We start from the raw sequence: 22,114 nt of genomic DNA on the forward strand, positions 1-22,114 counted from the left end.
ATCTCAAATACCACAGTCAGTCTCAACGCTTAGAGGGATTTACATACTTCCTCTTAAGCCTTGGTTCCATTTCTGCTGGCCACAAAGAAGGCTACAAGCAGGCACCTCTCCACAGACCATGGGCTTTGTTCCAAAACTGAAGCTTGGAAACCTGCCCTAGGGCCTTGGTTTCTTTTCCCTTTCCCCAAATTATGCCATGAAACAGCTGTAATTCCACCTTCTGGCCCTTTGTTGGAAGCCAAAATCAACAGTGCTCTATTCTCTTTTTTCTTTTTTTCCTCTTTGGGACTCAGTTTTGAAATCTGTGAAATGGGTGGATTCTCAAATCCTAGTATCCAATGCAAATAGCTTTTTTCCTGACTCAGTGCCTGTAAACATGTACCAGCAGACCTCAGTAACAAAAGCTTTGCCCTTACAACCCACTGAATCACTCCAGAGTTACTGAATTGAGGACTTGGATGCATTTTGATCTCTACACCTGATGATGACATCCATTTGATTGCTGCCACGTTTGCTAAACTAGGTGGTATCAGAGACCCACCCCACTTACTCAGAACACTTCTGAGCAAAAGGCTTTAAAATTAAGAGGCAATACAAGTTGAAGGCATGCCAATTCTAGTCCATAGCATATCAGGCAAGCTGATCCCACCCACCATAAAAAGTGTGCTCTTTTCTTCCTGATCATTTGTAGGGAGACATTATTCTACCTTAATGACCACAGCAATCATTAGTAGCCAAGAAGGTAAAACAGATCTCCTATGCTGGATGCAGTACAGGAACTGCTCCATTACTCTGCCCCAGCACAGACCTCTCAGTGCAACAGGAAGACCTGAAGAGCAGCTGGCTCTGTGCATCACTAATCACATGCTAAGTATTCCCACCTGCTCAACTCCTAAGTTTTCTTCTCATCACATAGGAACACCCATTTTACAAATTTATGAAGTTTAATGTCCTGGCAAGTACAGGTGTGTCAGTGGAGACCAGTATCAGTGCTGATAAAAAACAAAGGTCTGACAGTATTTTAAACCCCTTTACCTGAGCTTGGGCTCAACCAATATCCCAAACTTTTCTCTGGGATGTTTTCTTTGCACTGCAGGAAAGAAGGGAATTTGTTGCACTGAATCTGATTCCTCAGACCATACCTCTCTTTTACAGCTTTTGGGGTCTAACCCTTGTGTATAGGCCAAGATTTATTTTCCACACTGAAAAGACAATCCTTCCCCTTCAAGCCTCTGTACTTGTCCTGATCCCTGAGTAGTGCAAATCCATCTAAGAGTCCACCTTCATCAAGTTTGGCAGCAAGTTATTCCTCTGAGTATCATAAGGGAGCAGCTGAAGCCCAGGGTGAGACATTCCCAGCATATAGTATCCACTTCCTGCTCCCCAGGAGTCACAGGAGCTTGATTTCAATGGAAGCAGTTAGGATCAAGGATGATTGACCATTCCTGTAAGTCTCATGTCAAATGAGAGGAAAAGCAAGGAGTGCTGTTCCTCTGTTGCATGCATTCATTGTCACACAAGCAGCTCCCCAAATCGTCAAGCTCCATCTTAAAACTCTTGACTGCTTGTCCCCAGATGCCCACAGAAACTCATTTCTTTGAGAGCCCAAGCATGTCATAATTCCCTCCTTTTATTTATTCATCACCAGTTGACACACTTTTCTTCTAAAGAGTATCTATATCTAAAAAGTATTCTGCGATCTACTTTTCCCTTCATGCTTACTGACTGTAACGATATCCCCAACCAACCTTTGCTTTACTAGCTTTAACAAACCCTTTTTTTCTCCTGTAAGTTGAATTCTCAGTTCCCAGGGTCAACTTCTCTGCTCCTCTTTCAGCTTAAATTCACCTTTTTGAAATGGGTGACGTTATTGCAGAATAATCTAGAGTGCTGCCTTTACAAGGAAATAAAAACTTCCCTGTTTTCACCTGAAATAACCCAACTTGTAAATGGCACTGTTACACTTTCTGTTTCTATGCTCTCACACTGATAGCTCACAGTCATTTCAGGAGCAATTAATACACTTGGCTTTTCCATCCTCTACCATTTGGAACTGATGAGATCCCATAAGAAGCAGAAATGCCCAGTGATGCCAGAGACATTTGTTTTTCTTCTGCTCAGAATGCCCCTCATCTTTTACCCCTTATTTTAAATTGAAAAGGCTGCAGGATAACCCCTGTCCTTTAGACAAACCCCTGCCCACCCCATGTGTGCAGGTCCCTAAATGACTGAAGGGAAGAACTGTTCTGTACTAGTGCAACAGAGCTTTAGGAACATTTCTACAGGAGTGAATCTGTTGTACTCACAGTATGTAGGTAATGACTCCTATGCTCCTAAAAAACAAAAGACATTAATTTCAGGAGTTCTACATGACCAGTATTCTTCTTAATGTGCATAATACACAAAAGTCAATAGGTGCTGCAATAGAGGCAGGAGAGCCATTGTGGCTTTAGATAACTGCTAGCATCTCTTACAGAATGGGGTTTCAGGGGAAAAAAAAAATGTTACATATAACATCAAGTAATGTGGATATTTGAAGTCTCTGTGTATTTCTACTCAGTGGGTATTTTATTGCAGTGCATATATGGAACACAAAGGAACAGAAGCAAGGATGTTTTATTTGGGGTGACCTCTTTTGCCTGCCTTCCCAGTAGACAACACTAGTACGCAGGTCTGCTCTGCATGAAGTGCTCTTATAAATAAAGCTGTCACAAGCTCTGCAGGAACATGTTTCCTTCTAAGAGTGGTCCTCTGCGTGGACAGTGGCAAACAGTTAACTCTGTAACTGCCATCACTCCAGTTTTTCAATGTAATTTTGCAGAAATTAAATGCTTACCTTTTAATTAAAAAGAATGTATAAAAATAGAATGACAGAACAAAGTCATTAACTGTATTTAAGGGTTTTTTTGTTGTTTTTTAATTTGTTGCAGTGCAATGGATTCTATTAAGAGCAAAACAGGAAAAAGTAATTGTAGAGTCACCTGGAAAAAAACGTACAAACACATTACAAAACTTACCACATGTCTGCAGCTAGTCCAAGTGGTTCATAGTTTACGATTTCTGGAGCTGTAAGGAACATTTAATCAACCATCAGCAACTGAGGTAACAAATTTTTACCAGGCTGTAGTAGCAGGCCAAGAATTACCAAGAGTGAGAAGGGGGGAGAGGGGAAGGTTAGTTACAGAATACATTGTTTATAATTCTGTAGCCCAAATAGGCATTCAAGTTCACAGCTGTTCAGAAGAGATTATCTAGAGTAACTTGGAGCATAATGCAACTCAAGAGTAAGGGTAAAGCAGACATTATATAGTAATTATAGTGCAAAATACAACAAATAACAAATTATTTCACCTCCCAAGAATGCTGCTGCCCATAAGCATGAGCTTTTGTTTTTTTAACTGGTGGCATTATAGCAAGTTTGTAAAGGCCAGTCAGAAAAGAGCCCTTGAGCAAGAGATTGAAATTACTTGCCAGACTACGTTGCTATCCATGTCAAACTCTATTATCTTTATAAGAAACATTTCCTCATTGGAAAACATCCCCATACAAGACTGCATGCAAGAGAAAAGAGCAAGGGTGAAAGAAGTTGAAAAAAAATTATCTGTGACAACTGTGTTTGACTGGAATATTAATAACAATTCTCTACCCACCCCCCAAACAAAGCCCAAAACCGAAACTAGTAGAAAGGAGCAGGATTAACTTAAAATCCAAGTGAGACAAATCAGAATTATGACCAGTGAGGAGCAAAAAGAGAACCACATGGAAAAATGTAAGGGGAGATGAGAGTACTCAGCAGGTGTGCAGTGTGAGGTAGTTTTACTTAGAAAGCAATGACAGAGATACCCATGTAATTTTGACTCATGTACCACAGTGCAGAGATCTACTAACCCCAGGCAACAAGTAAAAAGATTATAATTTGTATTTGCAGAGTTTCACAATCTTAATCCTGAATTTACATCTCTAAATATTTATTTGGCAGCAGCCTACTCTCACAGGAGTAGCACATCTAGTTTACAGAAAGCACCTTTGCCTATTCCAGAAAAATAAAGTAAGCCTCCAGATTTAAGTGACCTTGATAGAAATAAGATTAAAACTACTTCTATCCTTCAATTTTTAACTTTGACAAGTTGTGTCGACTTCTTCTGGAATTTGCAATACAAGACAATGGAACATGTCACTCACCTACGAATTCTGGAGTTCCAAATATGTTTTTAAATTCAACTCCATCTTCTATTTTGTGAGCCAGGCCAAAGTCAATGAGTTTGATGCGCGGAATAGGGATATTCTTGTCTAGAAGCATAATGTTTTCAGGCTAAAAATAACAAAAGATAGATCTATGTTAATAAAATATCTTTGAAAGTAACAGCGTTTTCAAGTGCTTTTTTTTCCTTTACATATACAACACCTGTGCTTAACCATTTACAGTTCTTTTGATAAAGGTAGCAGGCAGCCGAAGCAGTTCAGGTGTTTGGTGCAGACAAAATGCCACTGCCTCACCCTGAGTGAGAGCTGCACAGCTCAGTATTTTTGCTGACATTTTGTGAATTTACACTTCACAATATCTGTCCCATTTGACTCTATACTGTATTGTAAGCCAATGGAAGATGTTTTGTTAAATGCTGAACCTATTCAGGGAAGGAAAAATTATCTTCTCTGAGACTAAATTAACAGTTGCAACAAGGCCAGGAAAGATCCAGGATTTACCAGCTGAACAGTCCAGAAAATGAGAAGAGTTGGGATCAGAGGTCCTAGATCATATATGATAGCAAGGTATTAAAAGAAAATGTGGCATTCCTCACAGCTTTGTAAGAAAAAGCTGAAGCTTGAACTGTGAAATCAAAACTAACATGTTCAACCACAGACTTTACTTTTTTACCAGATATAACATGTTTCATAAACTTCTTTCTTCAACTAAATTTCTCAGCCTTAGCTACTCCCTACTACAGCCCAAATTCACAGGTTTCAGAGTAAACTATGGGCTCAATTTATCTCCCATGATGAGCTTTAATGCATTAATCTGTCATAACTTAATCATAAGTTCAAGAGCAGCAGTGAGAGAATCTGATTCCCTGCTGGCAGCTGCCTGGCCTTTCCACAGCAGATCCTAACGTGGAAGTTGCTCCCGCTAACATGTACACTCAGCAAGAGCTGCACTGGGAAACAGAGCAAATGAATAATTTATTGTCATAGTTACTGGACCAAGCATGTTTTAGCCTCAGGGTAGTAAGTCTGGTTTTCTTCCATGGATCTAAGGCATATATGTGCATAATGGATATAGATACATAATGGAAGCTTCTTTAGAGCAGACAGAACAGACTGAAATGGCAAAAAGTCACTGTCACTACCTTTTGGAGGATTGTTTTATTCCGTAGGTGGTATAAACCACTGTAGCTCCACTGCAGCCAATGGAGCCCTGTCAAGTGATGAGATAATGACAAACCGTCTTCTATCAAATCAGACCACTGCTTAAAAATACATGTATAATTTAATATTTGCCAAACTCCACACCCAGTCCTTTAAAATGCAGGAGTGTTATTAAGTGAAAATATATTAGGTCCTTTGATAGTCACTATCAGCAAAATTATTCTTTACTTACGCTTTCTGATTTCTATCTTGCAATTCTTGCAACATCTTCATTGACCACCTGACATTACTGGTATTAAATATCAAAATTAGCAGCTAGAGATCAGCCAAAGTCTAAATCAGCATCTTTACCTTTAGATCAAAGTGAGCAATTTTCTTAGAGTGAAGGTAATTCACACCATCCAAAATTTGCTTAATGAACCTGGTTGCTTCCTCTTCACTTAAAGACTCCTTCTGTGCCAGGAAGTCAAAAAGTTCTCCTCCAGAAACCCTGCAAAACACACCAGAAAACATCCCCTTATCTCCTGCACTGTAATCCATAAAATCAGTGTAAGCACAGAAAACTGAAGCAGTGAAGAACTTCAACACAGTTAGAAAAAGGCTACTCCTGCAGACAACCATGACTTTTGTGTTCTGGTCCCAGGTGTGCCCAAACTACCTTTTGGCTTTAGCTCTCTTCCCTGTAAATGAAGGACTGGCTTTTCCATTGATGCTGCAAGGATCACAAAGGATCAAACCAAGTTACATTTGTTTGCTGAATCCCCAGATACATACCTATTTTAAAAGGTTGACTTGACCACTTCAACTGCTATTTTTCAACATTTTCATTTTGTATGAGCAAGTTGTAAGAGTCAATAACTGCTAAAGAATTACTTCCCTTAGCAGTTGCCATCAGAACCTGAGGTAGCAAAATGTGCCAACAGAATCTCTTCTTTCCAGAACAGCCATTACCATGTTCTAATATGATTCTTGCCTGACATAAGTAACAGGAAAGCATTTACTTGGTGCTGAATTTTTTAAGAAGAAAGCAGATTGTAGAAGGCTTGAAGGTACCAAAATCAGTTTTCCCAAATCAAAGAAGTACTCTTAGTTACTATGAGTTTTCGCATCAAAACTGAAATACATTCCATCCTTATTAGTACATAAGACTTTTATTTTCATTTCTGTGCCTTGTCCTGAGAGTTCCAGTGCTATTTTTCTGTTTATCTCAAACAAGATGACCTAAATATTGAATTAGGCATTGTTGGCAGCTGTTATTCATAATTATGTTTACATTTATTGTTGCCAGTTCACGCTGTCATTAACATTATTGTTTTATTCTCATTCAGATTCACTGTTGGGGGCACCCACAAAACAGTTGTTACTCCTGGGTGCTGGTGCACCACCCACCTATGCTCAGAGTGCAAGCAAAGGACCTGAGAGACCCTACAGTCATTTTGGAAGACAAGCTCTTGGCCCTGTTGCCGGATGAACTACCTGTCAAAGCACTGGCAGGTCCAAATGCTTTGAGTTCCCCAGGTGCCCTGAGTCACAGACAAGTCAGTCCACACTGGGTGCTCCAGAGGCCTTTGGGGAATGACTCCTCTGACCCCAGGCTTCTACACAACACTGGTAGTGACAACATGGTAATTCCATACTCTGCCTCTTTTGGAGGAAGCTATTGTCAATAGCTACAAAACCTGCAAGGACAAGTCCACTGCAAGCAAGAACAGCATGCCAAAAGCCACAGAGACATTGGCTTTGTGTCGTAGCTTCCCCTGCTGCTCCTGTGGGTGAACACGTGCCTTGTTGATCCAGAGACTTACACAGGGCATAGTGACTTGCCCACTGATTACTGGATATTTTTTTCACACCTCTCACATAGTCAGAAACTTTTCTAAACAATGTGAGGCAGGACTCTTCACCTGGGCAGAAGTCACCTCACTTCACCTGGGCAGAAGTCACCTCACTTCACCTGGGCAGAAGTCACTTGATGCTTTAATTGTTACAACTAAATGGCTGGCAAACAAAATAAGCTTAAATGACCCAGAAATACGTTGCAACTGCTGTCTTTGGCTGCCACCTTCTCCTTCCTATTAATCTCAGTTATTCAACCTGTGAGACTATTGATCTCTTCATTTTATTTTTTAGGTGACACCTACCAACGGTCTCAGCACTACCATCAGCCTTTCTGGACAGATTTTGTTGTACCCTGTGCATTTCAGGAGACAGGGAACACTGTCTCCTTTCCATATTGTAGGAGGTTTAGAGGCCTTGGTTCAGTAGTTTTACAATTACCACAGCCTACTGTGATAAACCAGTAAAGAAATCTGTAAGAAAAACCTGATAGTGTCTTGGTGAAATCTGCATACAGAGAGCAGGCGAGTCCCATTTATTTAATGATTTCTATTCAGAGTGCACTTAAGCAATCACCTCTGGCAGAGGATCCATCCGGTCATCAGGACACCAGCTGCACTGGGGGACGTTCTTGTACTTTTCTGGAATTTAACCATGTAGGCACACTGCTCTCTCTTCCTCTTTTACCCTGTAAAATCTCCTTGGTGACTGTTTCTTAAGGTGGACTCCTTAATCTCTCTAAGGCCGGAGGACAGCCCAGGTGGCCCAGTCTCTGCTCCTGCAGAAGCAGGTTCCACTTCAGGAGAGCTCACAAGCTGAGCCACTTTGGAAGAGCCATTCTGCTCTGCTAAGGATGTCTGAGGATACCTTCCTGCTTGGAGGAGACTGGCAACTCCCTTCAGAGCAACTTCCTTTGCTACACAAAGCAATGTCAGAAAATAGTTCAGCTGCCCAGACTGGAGCTACTTAATACTCATTCTCTCCTGCTGCCTCTGAGAGTGGGCACTTAAACCAGCTGGGTCAACTGCTCAGGGCACACCAGGGAGTTTGCTCCAATGGCAACCTCACCAACATTGTGGGCAAACAGCTATGCCCAAGGCATGACTGAAGAAACTGCAGCCTGTGAGAACGAGGATCACAGGACATTTACTTGAGAGCTCCTTGATGTACTTCTCACTTCTCTCTAGTTCACACTAACCTTGAATGAGGCTAGGGAGGGGGCTTTCCAAGCTACAGAATACAACATAAAATACAACATAAAAACAAAACAGGAAACAAACCAAAGAAAAAGAAGATTCAGAGAGCTTGAAGTCTCCCTGGTACTTCATCAGCAAAAGACTCTCTTCTACAATAACCACATGAGCATTTCATTTTCTGAAGATCAGAGATGGGCATACATGAAAAACAGTATATTAATCTCCAGTCTCTTGAGATATAACCTAATACATTAAATTACTCTTAAAAGAGTAATTTAAAGGAAAATTCTGTAGAAGAGATGTGATGATTTCTCATTAACAAAGATTCAGGCTTTAAAACCAGGCTTCAGTAAATTGTACCTAGAGAGTGGTAAGCAGTTTATTACAAGATCATTCTTATCCAAGTTATACACCTGAATTCAGAGAAACCCTCAAGCAGAGGAGATTTAGCAATTCCAAAAGCCAGCCATTATGGAATCCCAGAAAATCCCCACATTTCAACACTAATTCCTTTGCACTAAAACACTCAGAACTGCATCAAGTTACATTTGAACATCCAGGGAGGTTTATTTTCTAAATCACCACCTGCAAATGCTCATTTCTCAACTGTTACAGAAGAATTCCTTCCTCTGGGTTCCCTCTCTTTCCCTTTTACCATGTCACCTAATATCATGGCAAGGAAGCAAGTAAATAATACCTTCACTTTTCATTTGAAGTCCAACAAAAGACAAACAATGCTGTCTTACCTCTTGGACAGAGCTGTTTTGTGTATACAAACCTGACACTTACCTGTAGAGGAGACACTGGTGTAACAATCCAACCTGCCTCCAGGCTGCTTCTGTTTGGGCAAAGCAGGCTCCTGGTAGGGCCCAGGAGACAGGGAACAACAAAGTCACAGAAAGCTGTGGGGAGCAAGTCCCTGGACAATGTGCAGAAGGAAGGAGAAACCGTGTACCTGCCAAACTGCACTTCACAGCAGTGGACTTGGCCCTGCCCTTGAACAGGAGAACCAGTACCTACAGAACTGACCAGTCTGAAAAGAGGAGATAGTCTTGCCTGTGCCAGCACTGTGAATATGGGAGATGGTCAACATTTCAGGCAAATCCTCTTTTAAACACCAGGGCAGCTTCTTCAATTATCAGCAATACTGAGGCCATTCTTTTGAAGCTGAAGTCCATTGTAGATTGTACCATAAGACTGGTTGGCCAGGTGCTGTAACACTTACTTTGATAAACAGCAGGGAATATGAGACTCTGAGAGCAGGGTGTCAGAGGGGAAGAGATTATCTTTTTACAGGGAGAATTTAATTATCTTTATTAGCAATTATCATTATCCTCAATTTGTAAACAGCAGCTGAATGCAAAGGCCTTAATCAGGTCAAAACTCTGTTGCATGCAGACTTTTACAAACTGCAATATGTTACAGCCTGACAGAAGGACACACAAAATGTGTCAGGCCACATGAGGACAGAAAAAAGCAGAAGGTAATGAAATGGGAGGTTGCTTTAGCCCAAAGTAGTCATTGGTGAGAAAGAGCAAGCTCCTTCCCTGTCTGCCAGAGCTTGGCTACCGAGACCAACATTTGGCCATAGACATATATGTCAGAGTTAACAGATGCTCATCATCACTCACATGCCACCTTCCAGGCATGCTCTAATCTCCAGGAATGCTCCCTGGCCTAAGAGCTGGCCTCCCTAGAAAGCTCCCTCAGGGATAAAAGCCTTGTTGCCAGGATTCCATATACAAGGTTCAGGCTGGTGTCCTAGGGAATATATGGTCTACCAAACTTCCACCATGGTGACTGTATTTCCTGCTCCATACACACTGAAAAATTGCATCATTTTGCATGTAGGGGTGAGGAAGTTCACTTGTCAGCAGGACCTAAATGGCAGGGGTTTGCCCCCCTCACATGGTGGCACAAGAGTAAACAGCTTTTCTTCATTCCCATCCTGCTGCTATTCATCCCCAATAGTAAATGCGTAGGGATCAAAAAACCCTCTTCCCTTGCCCTCCTCCCATCTTTTCCCCTAGCTGATCTAAATGAGGAATAAGGGAATAGTGAGAATGGCTGCAAATTTTGGAAAAGGCTTGATGGCCTCACATGTATTGAAAGAGATGAAAGTAGGAAGTAAAATGAAATGAGCATTCAGTGGCCATTTATACTTCCTCCAAGGTTCATGTCAGGGCAGCCCTAGGCAGACATGAGCTAATCCCTCTATTAGTAAACTGCTTTCAAGTTGACAAGACTCCTGGCTCAGTATCAAATGACCTCAGCTGATGTTCAGGCACACCTGTATCCCCAGAGCACATGGATGAACTGGGGGGCCTGTTTACCACCAACCTCACTCAATGCTCCTGCCAAGATTTGTGAAGCCTGAGAATGCAACAGCTCCATTTATCAGTGCCCCTGTGCTCCGGCAGCCTCTGCAGTGCTCTCTGGTTTCTGTTCACCTCAGCCATCCCTGGAGGAAAGTGCCCCTACTCACAGCTCCAGAATGAGGACCACGTCTGTCTTGTTCTCGTAGATGTCGTGCAGCTTGACGATGTTGGTGTGCAGGATCTGCTGCAGGATGCTGACCTCTCGCTCGATCTCCTCCCGGCTCACCCCGCGCCGGCTGGCCCGGCTCTGGCGCTTCTTGATGAACTTGGCAGCGTATTCCACACCGGTGCTTTTCTCTCGACATTTCTTCACTATAGCGAACTGGCCACTGCGAGGACAAGGAGATAACAAAAATGCTCTTAAGGCTTTCACATAATCACAGCTTCCCAAAGAAGCCAGTCCTACACAAAGCCTGATCCTGCAAGCCCTGAGCAGCACTGCTAAGCATTACTAAGCTTGTTCTTGGTACAAGAGTGAGGACTGTCAGGACTCTGCAGTCAAAGGCAGTAGAGCATAACAAGGTAACCTCCTACTGTGTCTGAAATTTAGCAAAACCAAAGAATGTCTGACAAAAGAGAGTTACAACCTCTAAAAAACAGTTCATGTTTAAATGAATAAGATCTGCCTCAAAAAGTTTAAGTTACCACTCCTTCACTTGGTAACGCTTACGGCATTCAAGTCTGCAACACAGCACTGGGTGTTCTGAAAGGACACACACACATTAAAATATTTGTCTTAAGAATAGTCCCTAGAGAAGTACTCAAAGGAATGATAACTCTTTGGAAATGCAAAACTGGCCTCCAGTAACCAATTTTCAAAAAAAAAAAAAAAGGTTTATTCATATTTATGCATTCATTTGATAATTTAGCTGTAAATGTAACTAGAGTAAGCACAGGTTTCTCACTGCACCTCAAGGACAAAGAACTTCCCCCTGTACCAAATAGTACAGTGACTGCATTAAGGTCAAAAGGCATGTACTTGCAAACTGCTAATAAAGTTTTCCTCACTGTGGCTCCTAATGTAGTCCAACTGCAAAATTCCTGCCTTATCTCCTAGGAATTGGCAGATCTCCAGTCCCAGAATACACACTCAGTACCAGATACTTCCTTATTCAGGGCATTATATCCAGATTTGGAAGGAAAAGACTCATCTTACAGGTAACCTTAACCTTTAGCTACTGTGATTTTATCAGACAGGATCTCTTTATAAGAATCACAAACTCGTTAAGTGCATTCCCCCCCCCCCCCCCCCATGACTACACTGTATAAGCACTGAGCTGTTATTGTTTTCAGTATTATTGTATCATTCACTGGCTTGGTAAATGAGAAATGCAAGTAGCTGGTATTTAAATTATGCAGCATACACAACAATTATATTCAGCATCTCATTAGATGCTGTACTCAGTGCTTCATTAACACACACATCTGACTGGAGTCTGTCTTAAACATACAAAGGCAAAGAAATTAAAAATTAAGGCTGTTGCTTGGTGCTCAATTGCTCTCAAAGGCTCACACCCTATAGCAGAGGGAGCCTCTCATTTCAAAGAGTTCAGACAAATGCCAGGCAGCCTGACATACTTCTCTTAGGTTTTCATTTTCATACGTATCCTAAACCCTTCTCAGGAGAGAGGCAGGAACAGATGGGACAAGTGTACTTATCCCTTTAGGAATAATCATTCACAAATGGAATCGAGACTGTGGCCATTTGTCACATGCATTAATTGATTCATATTTCTCCTGCTTTTATCATTACCTCCAAACCCTAGAGAAATTCCCACTACAAAATCCCCAAACTTGCCTTAGACATTCTTTAAGAAACAGAGTTTGTTTTGTAGCGCTGCGAGCTGCTTGTGTAAAACATCATGGGTTTCATGTTTTTCTTGTTTGATCATATTTTGCAAGACATGCATCTTGCTTGGTCCAGACTTTCTGAAGAAACATGGTATTAATGTTCCTGTGCTTGTTTCCTTGAATTCTCTCTGGGAAAAATTTTGTCAAAGTTCGGGAGAAAATATTTTTTTATGAGTGCTGATTACGGGAACAAACACAGTTACTTTTGCATTTAGAAATTCCAGTGATACTGTGGATTTTGTACATTTCTGTTTATGCAAAAGCTTACAAAAGTAGTAATGACACATCATAGGAATTCCTGTCTTCTCCTTTGACATAAATAATTGTCCCAGACTGCAACTATCTCAGTACCAACTCCCTTGTAAACTACTATTACTCCCCTGCATGTGTGGCCACCAACATACACCGTTCCTGCTCCTGTCCCAGCCTTCATGCCATTTCCTATCTCCCTCAAAAACAGGCTTTTGCAGACAAGTCTTTACTTGGACAGCTTGTGACTGAGGAGAAGAGGTTGCAAGCCATAGGGAGTAATACAAATGCACAATTTCTTAGCCTGGGACATTTAAGACAGTTACAATGCAATTACCAATGAAGAGCTCATGGAGACCCATTCAGCTGTGAAACAAGTGGATGCCTCACTGGCATTTTACAGTCACAGTCAGACACTTTGGATTTCTTGTTAACTACCGAGATCGTAAGGTCAGGACCAAGACAACAGTGTTTTTGTGCCTCCTCATGCATCTGCATTCAGACCATAAGAATAAAACAGTAACAGCTTCCAAAACTTTTGACCTAGGCCAGGAAAAAACCAGAAGAAAGGAAAGTATGTCTCCCTGCCACCTAAGCTGACAGCACTGAGAAATGAAGCTATTTAGATAATTTCACATGGGGTATTTGTACCTGACCTTAGACTTGAAACTAAATTTCTCAGCTCAGATTTCAGCCAAAGACCTTGCCAGAATTCATGGGTTTTAGTACATGACTGAAATGAAGACGACTTGGATCATGAACAGCAATATTTACAACACACACAGGATAAGCTCAGAGGCTGAAACTTCTGCATAGAGCCTACCTGGACCTCAGTAAAGCCTCTGACACTGTCCCCCACAGCATTCTCCTGGAGAAACTGGCTGCACATGGCTTTGACATTGAACTTTGAAGTCTTTTCCAAACTTAATGATACTACAATTCCTAATTTTTAAAATTTTTTTTCCAAGAAGTTACATTTGTTCCCTTCCAGAAATATTTTCGACAGCTGTACAAGAGCCTTGTCACACACTGAGCATAGGCTGTCCTCAATTGTGGAAGCAGCTCACAAGTATGAACAATAGCAGCTGCATCCTGTCAGTTACAATATAATTAGGTACAACATCAAATCTGTCCATCATTAAGGATGGCATTTATGCCAGCAATGAACACAACCTATCATTTGCATTGCTACTATCATGTAGGAGGTTTGTCACTGAATAAGAACACAGAGACAATATTACTGGGTGGTTTTGGAGTCTATTTTCAGAAGCATGCTTTAGAAGAGCACAAGTTCAGCTCATTTAATCATTGTGCACTTCAGGAGAGGATGTGGAAAAAATGCGGGAAGAGAGAAGCTGCACAATCTGGAATAACATGACAACTTCTTGCTCTTTGTCAAAGATTCCTTTTAATACAGATTCTGGAGGGTAATGCTCTGGGGAAGAATGTTACTTGAGAGGAAGAGCAGTGCAGCTGCCAGTCTGGAATGCCCCAGTGCCTAGCAGTGCTGCTGCTCCAGAGCTTTAGAATAAAGAGAGCCGTTAAGCAACTGCTTGCACAGGTATAGGTTTATTCCAGTCTTCCTCCAACGTTCCTGAAACACTGCATGGCTCAGGAGCTCTTCTCAAAACACTGAAAATATGTAAACAAAGCACTGAGATGACAGTAGAGGTTACCTGTACTGTAAGGCTCAGTCAGGCTTTCTGAGGCCTGAGTGGGGAGAAGTCAGGAAGGTGATTCTGTCATTTGAGAAGAGCAAACCACTTCTTCCCCAAATACCAAACATATGTTTCCCTTCCAACATGTTCAGTCTATTTCTTTATGTTCATATTCAACTTCATTTCATTCAGTAAAGAATTCTAAAAAATATGATGATAATGATGTAGTTGTTAAGACTTGAAATTCCCATAAAAGACATATATGTGATCACATTGACCAGATACACTTTACACTGAAATATGCTTTCAACAAGTTCTTTGAAAAATAAATGAACCTGGCAAAGGACAGTGCTCTGGCATTCTGCCAGTCAAGAGGTGACACAACTCCCTATACAAGCCAGGACAATTTACTTAGGAACAGATTTGGAAGGGATTTTAGGCAGCCTCCCACTGACTTTAACAGTAATTAGGTTCCTACACGCTTGATGAAAAATAACACCTTGGTCCTTCTGTACCTATTTTCCCGAAGTCTGTAATGCTACTGGAAAATGAAATAACATTATATGGGGTAAGGATAAAAATTAAATTCATGTCTCTAGTTATCACTAGAAGTGCAATTATAATCTTTCATATTTTATTCACTAGGTGTTCCTGCACAAGAATACATGACCTGAAAGGAAGCTAAAATAAAACCTAACAGCACCTAAACTAGTTTTTAACTGCTTAAATTCACAGGCACTACTGCAAATGCATGATAGCCTAAAAATACTAAAAACATATTATGAAATCATCATGTACATATGTCTGAATTAATAGACATAAATATAACCACAATAACAGTGTTTAGCCAACCTGAACACAGGGCTTCTCTACATTTGAGGCTGGTATGTTAAGTTCAGCGAAGAGGGTAATTCATTCTCAGTTACATCAATTGTTATTATGTAAACAGTTTTGTTCCTCATGCCTTTTTGCCACTATTAAATTTGGATTGGTTTTAACTGGTCATCTCAAGCTTAGAAAGTCTGCATCGTATTACTTTTCCATCTTTTTAACTCCTATTTCTTTTTCTTGGAAAAAATACACTAATAATTTTATCCATGTATGGTTGTATTTTTTGCTAATTTCCAAAGCAAAGCCCTGGAGAATTCTTCCTGAATTTGAGGAAAACATATTTCTCAGCCTTTTTTTTTTCCAAGTGATTAGAGCAATTGCTCAACCGTAGTTTTACTAAGCTAAATACTCTCCCCCCGCTTTGCTTACACTTCAGAGATGACTTCTGCTATTTGTAACTGCACTTCATGCTCTTCCCAGCAGAGAGGACAGGAGTCTGCTGGGGAACAACACTGAGAATCCATTTTTATGCTTTCAGTTCATTTATGAAACACAGTTCAACCATGCAAGGTTCACAAAATATATGCATAAAAGCACTTCGCTAGAGGGTTTTTGCAGGAAGACTGTGGTCACAACTATGAAGATGTAAAAGCCTTCTGTAAATGACAATAATTTGCAGTACATTTTTATTTTTTATAGACTTTTTGTTTTAGACTAAACCAGGATTTTGGTACAGCAGAAATTTAATCACAGCATTTATAAAGAAATTCGAGTAGGATAGTTGAAACAGCAAACCAGCAATTCTATGGCAAGGTTACCGAAGGGAAATTATCTCACTGCTTCCGTAAGGCTTTCTGGAATGAAACTAAAAAAAACCCCAAAATCATCTTCTGTTAAATCCTCTGATGACACCTCTTGCAACTTCATAAAGAGTTTTAAGAATAAAACTGCCACAAATGTCACTGTACTTCTGTTTAAGCTTCAAATAAAATTGAATTTTGGTTTACATGTTTGCTTTCCTTTTTCCCCTCAAAAAAATGCAACAGATGTGGTTACCTCTCCTAAAGCAACTACACAGAACCTAAACTACCAGATGCCAGATTATACCAGAATGATCCAAAACTTTTTTTAATAGAGCATTTAACAGGAATTTTGCTTGACTACTAAAAAGTAGTAGAAAGAGGAAAAAAAAAAATCAGCCGCAACTTTTAAACACACTGGCATTTTCACTCACATCTCATGTTTTACTGACTGTGTAGTGCTCTAGAGCACAGTGACTTTAGAGGAGAAGTTTCAATATTCCTGAAGGGAAGTGCTGAGCACCTTTGGACATATCCTGTCTCTGATAAAGTCACTGTCTGGCACCTTTGATCCACATTTCTCTAAACTCACACAAAGGTAACCAACACACCCTGACCGAAAGGTGATCTCTGTGTCCAGTGCCAGGAAAGAGTCAGAAGAGTAGAATATGGACTCTAACACAAGGATCTGGTTTATTGGAATAAGCAGAGAGCAGCTCATTCGAAATTCAAAGAAAGTTTGATAAATCTAATGTTTCTGAACAATGCTATGAATTATTACAAGCTATAAGTGAAGTAACACAATTAATACCTTAAACACCTTGTGGGGTCCTTAGCTGTCAGTCACAAGAAATTGTGCCACCTACAGAATTATCACCAGTATCTCCTGAAGCTGTTCAATGTTTTTGGAAACTTCCCAATCCTGCCCATCAATGTGGCCCTTATCAGCTCCTCCTGAGACTGGAGGTGCAGAGTCAGCAGTAATGGAGCATGAGCCCAGCAGTTCTGGCAAGTTCCTGATAGCCTGGCAAGCTTTTTGTGTAATCTGAAGCTCAATAACAAAATGCACACGATGAAAAATCTTCTCTGCTTATCAGACTTGGCTTTTGGATTGAGTATCAGTGCTCAGAGTGGTAATGAACAGAGTGCAGAGAGGCAGGGAAGGTCACAGCTGACTCATGCTCAGCAGGAATAGCTGATTTGATAAGCTGTTCCTCGCGCTATGTGGAGCACCAGCAGGGCAGCTGTAACACGCATGAGGAAGGTTAGCACGCTGCACCTGGGTGTTTAAAGGTCCAAATCCACCTAGGTATTGACTAATATACCTGGGAGCACATGAATTGTAAGAGGGGAGCAGTATTATGGCCAAACAGTTAAATGATTTTTCTCCTTCCACATGTATCAAACAGATGGAAACTATGCTGGCATTTTATTCAAGACTTTAGGAAATTATCTGTAAGGCCAAAACTGCAAAGGGCTGCCGAAACTCCCATTTCACTGCTCAGCCATTACAACAGGTTTTCACTCTGGTTCAAACTGCTGGTGTAGAGTGTTAACAAGGATTAATAGATGTCACCTGAGACAAATTAAGCCTGACCATCAGACCAGCACCTGCGAGCTCTAGTCTGCATCAGATGCCAACAATTTGTCCAGTGCTTTATCCTTGTTAGAATTTGAGTTGCACAATGTTTATTTCATGTGCATTTTTACTCATAAGTAATATATTTCATTTTAAAAGTATGGAATGAATACTATACAGAGAACATTTTTTCAGCTGTTGAAATTTCCATCTGCTTTCTACTACAATGCAAAATGGAAAAAATAGTTTTATTTTTACAGAAATGGCAAAACAAAGATTTGGATTAATATTAAATGTCTTTTTCCTGGGATTAATATTCTGCTTAATATTCAGTGGTTAAATGCATTACAAAATTTAAGATTTGTGAGCGCTACCACAGAGGTCACTCATCTCTAATTATACTTTCAAAGCCAGACATGGACTGAGGAGATACACTGACATCATTTCCATCATCAAGTTGGATTCTGGTGATAAGGAATGCATGCCTTTGCTACAAAGTAAGGCCAAGGCCAGTTCTTCTCTGTTACCGTACGTAGAGCAACTTTGTTATTAGGAAAAAACCGAACAATAAACCCTTCAATTTTCTCTGCACTTTCTGTAACAAAAAGTTTGGAAATAGTTAAAGTAGCACTGAAAACTAACAGGGAAACCTGCTAGAAGAACTTAGAAGAAAAAATTCAGAAACAGTGACTGTATCAGACAGCTGATAACAATCACAGTGATTGTGACCAAGCACCAGATGCCAAAACTGTTTCAGCAGAAGATTCACAACATGAAACATGACTAAGAAGGTTTGTAACAAGAAACATTAACAGACATGCTGGGTAGTGCTCAGGAATTAAATTTACATTTTGCATTCAAACACAAAGACTTGCTTTGTGTGTGTTGTAGGATAAAACAATCCAAAGTTATTCTTCAAAATTTAAAGAACTAGTTCAAAGTGCAAACTAATCTAAGAACAGAGTTAAAGTTCATGTCTGACAAAGTGCAGTACTGAGCAATTTCTATAGTCAGAAAAAAACATTCCTGGTATGAAGATACTGTGTGGTGTGAGTTAAGGGTAAATTTCCCAGCTGCAATCACACCCCTCTGTTTAGAAGGGAGATTCCAACTAGCTGGGTGCCATGACTTTTTTATCATAGATTTCGAAGTTCCTGCCCTACAAAGAATACCTGGGTTATCTCTGCTGTTTGTTTTCACTACATAAATAAATATTTAATAGTTACACTGTCAGAACAGTGACTTGTGCCAGGCTCCAAGGTCCCATTACCACAGGTAAAATGCTGCATTTGCTTTCCTTAAAAGCTTCACCCAGAAAATAGGGTTTCTCCTGTCTCAGAGAGCAGAGTTGATCCTCCACACACAAACACAGAGGAAGCAGGAACTTGTAGCTGGAAATGGGGAACTACAGGAGGCATAACAAGCCATTGATGAAAGAAGGAGCTTGGCTTTAACCATGAAACCACAGCCCAGGTCAGCAGGGGCTGAGAAACTGGAGGCTTGATTATGCCCAAACTAATCAACAGAAATCACAGTGATTATTTTCTGCATGAAGGCATTGACTGGCCCAGGAGATGAGAGATGAGCACAGCTCCCAGTCACTGAGACAGGCAAGAAACTGGAGTGGCAGGTAAGGTAAGGCTGGCCCACGCTATGGAGGAAGGCAGAGCGCCTTCCCTACAGGGAAAGGACAACAGTGAAGGGAAGGGGAAGACTTTCATGCACAGAAATATCACTCCAAGGTATGTCTGTTTTTTCTCTTTTAAGTGTGAGTCCTTGCACGCTACAGAGCTGAGCTGCAGCAGCAGGACACTGTCCCAGGACACAGCAGTGCCAGGCCCACACCACCCTGCAGGAACACACTTTCTCAATGGGCACTGTCACAAAACACTTTGCAAAAAGCTCCATGACACTTCCTACCCTCAGCCCCAACTGACATGTAACAGTGACACTACCCAGAAGGCACAAATGTCAACAGCTCTCATAGCCTGGCTGGCACAACATTTAGGTAATAGATTAATGACTCTATGGTACATCCTTTTATAAATCACACTGCACATCTCAAATTCCAGCACCTACCACCACCATCAGCATTTGCTAATACAGCTGGAAAGGGCTCCTGCACATTTGTACACCACCACTTTCTGTTCAGAGAGCCACAGCTACCCATCCAAACCACAACTGAAACATTATATTAAAGGCTTTCCAGTGAGCATTATTGCTGCCACTTTCCTGGAAACTATATCCCTAGCTCAGCAGGGCAGTTGTTCTTTCTCTGGGCCTACTTTGTCCTTGATTTAAGACTTTCCATTCTTGGTTGTCTCCAGCTGTCACCTCCCTTGCCACAAGAACAAGCAGTTATTTGACCTGCTGCATATTCCCAAGAAGACAAGTTAGTCTTCACTTCTTCACATTTTTCAAGGAGTATTTCCACTGATTTGGCATGCCATTAACATCCCTGCAAATGGCTTAGGCCAGGATGCTCCTCAAAACAGGCCAAACTGTTAAAGCTGTATTATTTGTTTATAATGTTGGAATTTGCTAAATTCACTTTAGAGAGTCCTCTTTTTAAGCTTCCTTTCACCTATGCTTAGAGAACCTCATTCCCCACAGACTTGCAAAGTGACTGGTATTATCTTGAGGGAAGTGAGATGATTACATATGTATATTTGAAGTATTGCATGCAGTCAGCATAGGCCATGCTAAGCTTCCCAAACAGAACTGATATAATGGACAAGGCCATCAGCAAGTTGTCTCTAATGCCACATGCCAGACAGATTGTTCCCTGTATGTACCCTTTGGAGAAGTTGAGCAACAGAAGTGTATACCTAAGATTAATATTTGAAAGACTGAGGGAATGTTGGAGCTAAGCAGCTGGTCAGAGCACACAGCTGCAGCCATGGAAAACCTGCTCCCCTCTCTGCAAAACCCCTGCTGCAGCACACGAGACAACTGCACTGAAAGCCCCCTCCCAGTTGCTTCCAGCTCCACAGGGATCCTGAGGATGATCTGGCTGGGCAGTGCCCACACGGCCCGTTTGCAGGGTTTTACGCAGCTGGAGCTGAGAAGCTTTGCTGTGGTCACCCTCAAAGCTGCACAATGACAGGAAGTGCCTCCTTTCATCACCAGACCAGATAGAGCTCAGCCTTTGCAGTCTGTGGTGGGAGCATCCTTCCCTGAGTGCTGTGCAAAGACTTTCAGATCTCTGTCAGTGAGATCCTCTATTTTATCTCAGGGCTGAATCCCAGCTAGAACAAGCACTAGGCCTATGTTAACAACTAGTTTTGTTCTCAAGAAGTGACAAACCCAGCAAGAAGGACAAGAACAGGGCAGACTCTTCACAGATGTTATTTGAAAACATTTGTTTTCTAAGTGACTTCTGCTGCCAGAATGATAATAAATGAATCCTTTAACCTACCTCTACCTGTCAGCAACTAACAGCTTCTTGCAAACAGTGAGCTAATAAAAGGCATCTACAGGTTCTAAGGGCACCAGTCAGCACTGGGAAAGATCAGTCACTGCAATCTGTCCAGCATGTTAACTTCCTTCTAGCAAAGCGAGATACCATTTGTCACTGGTCCTCATCAGGAGTTACTGTTCAGAGATACAGAGCCATGATGACCCAAGTTGACACTGCACATTTAACACACAAAACCTGAAAGTGAAAATACACCAAGACACTGTGACATTATACATGCAGCCAGAAGAGGAGGGCTGCTGTGACCATACAAGCCTTGACCAGCCTCTCAGGCTGATTCAAGCAGCAATTGCCAGCCTTTGCCAGATTGTTTCAACTACACTTCTCCACTCAAAATCCCCAATATCCATCAGCTTGGAGAGTGATATTCATCATCTCAAAAGATTCCCAAAGATTACCAAAGTAAAAATAAACTACTCAGTCTCCAGTTTCTCATTTTAGTAGTTTGACTGTTTAACCTAGGGCCTCCTAGGTTTAAAACCACACCTTTTATACCCTGCATACATGCTGAATTTCTTTACTGCTCACTGTTGTCAGGTTTTCACCATCAGACTCTCAGTACTAGGCAATACTTAAAAGTAAGCAGTTACAGAAAATATAATAGTTGAGGCCTTCCTAAGAGGGAATGGAATGGAAAACAAATAAACAAACCTCAACCCCTTTCCCCTTAAAAGAAGTCTTCTCAAAAACTCTGAAGTAGCTGAGAGTGAAAAAATAAGATTTGACAGGGACACAGCTTCAACTGGAGTGTTTTAATGGAACTCAATTACTGGCCCTTGAAAAAGGGTGATGGCACATACACAGCTGTTTGTCAAAACCAACTGCCAGACATTGGGAAAGAAGCCAACCTGTGTATAGCCCTAATTTAGCTATTTGCCTATTAAAAAGAAAAAC

At 41.1% G+C, this 22,114-nt stretch overlaps 1 protein-coding gene across 5 annotated transcripts in view; it reads right to left on the bottom strand.

The window, feature by feature from the left end:
* DAPK2 (death associated protein kinase 2) overlaps window positions 1-22,114 on the bottom strand; it is a 54,690-nt gene that overhangs the window by 17,486 nt on the left and 15,090 nt on the right. For all 5 annotated transcript variants that reach the window (XM_019280768.2, XM_019280770.2, XM_019280767.2 and 2 more), the window contains 5 exons: window positions 10,882-11,103; window positions 5,716-5,854; window positions 4,183-4,312; window positions 3,018-3,066; window positions 2,307-2,333 (listed from right to left, as the gene is read on the bottom strand). In XM_019280768.2, coding sequence (XP_019136313.1) covers window positions 2,307-2,333; window positions 3,018-3,066; window positions 4,183-4,312; window positions 5,716-5,854; window positions 10,882-11,103 — 567 coding nt within the window. The remainder of the gene's footprint in view (window positions 1-2,306; window positions 2,334-3,017; window positions 3,067-4,182; window positions 4,313-5,715; window positions 5,855-10,881; window positions 11,104-22,114) is intronic.

This window comes from Corvus cornix, chromosome 10, assembly GCF_000738735.6.
Source record: "Corvus cornix cornix isolate S_Up_H32 chromosome 10, ASM73873v5, whole genome shotgun sequence".
Classification (NCBI taxonomy): domain Eukaryota; kingdom Metazoa; phylum Chordata; class Aves; order Passeriformes; family Corvidae; genus Corvus; species Corvus cornix.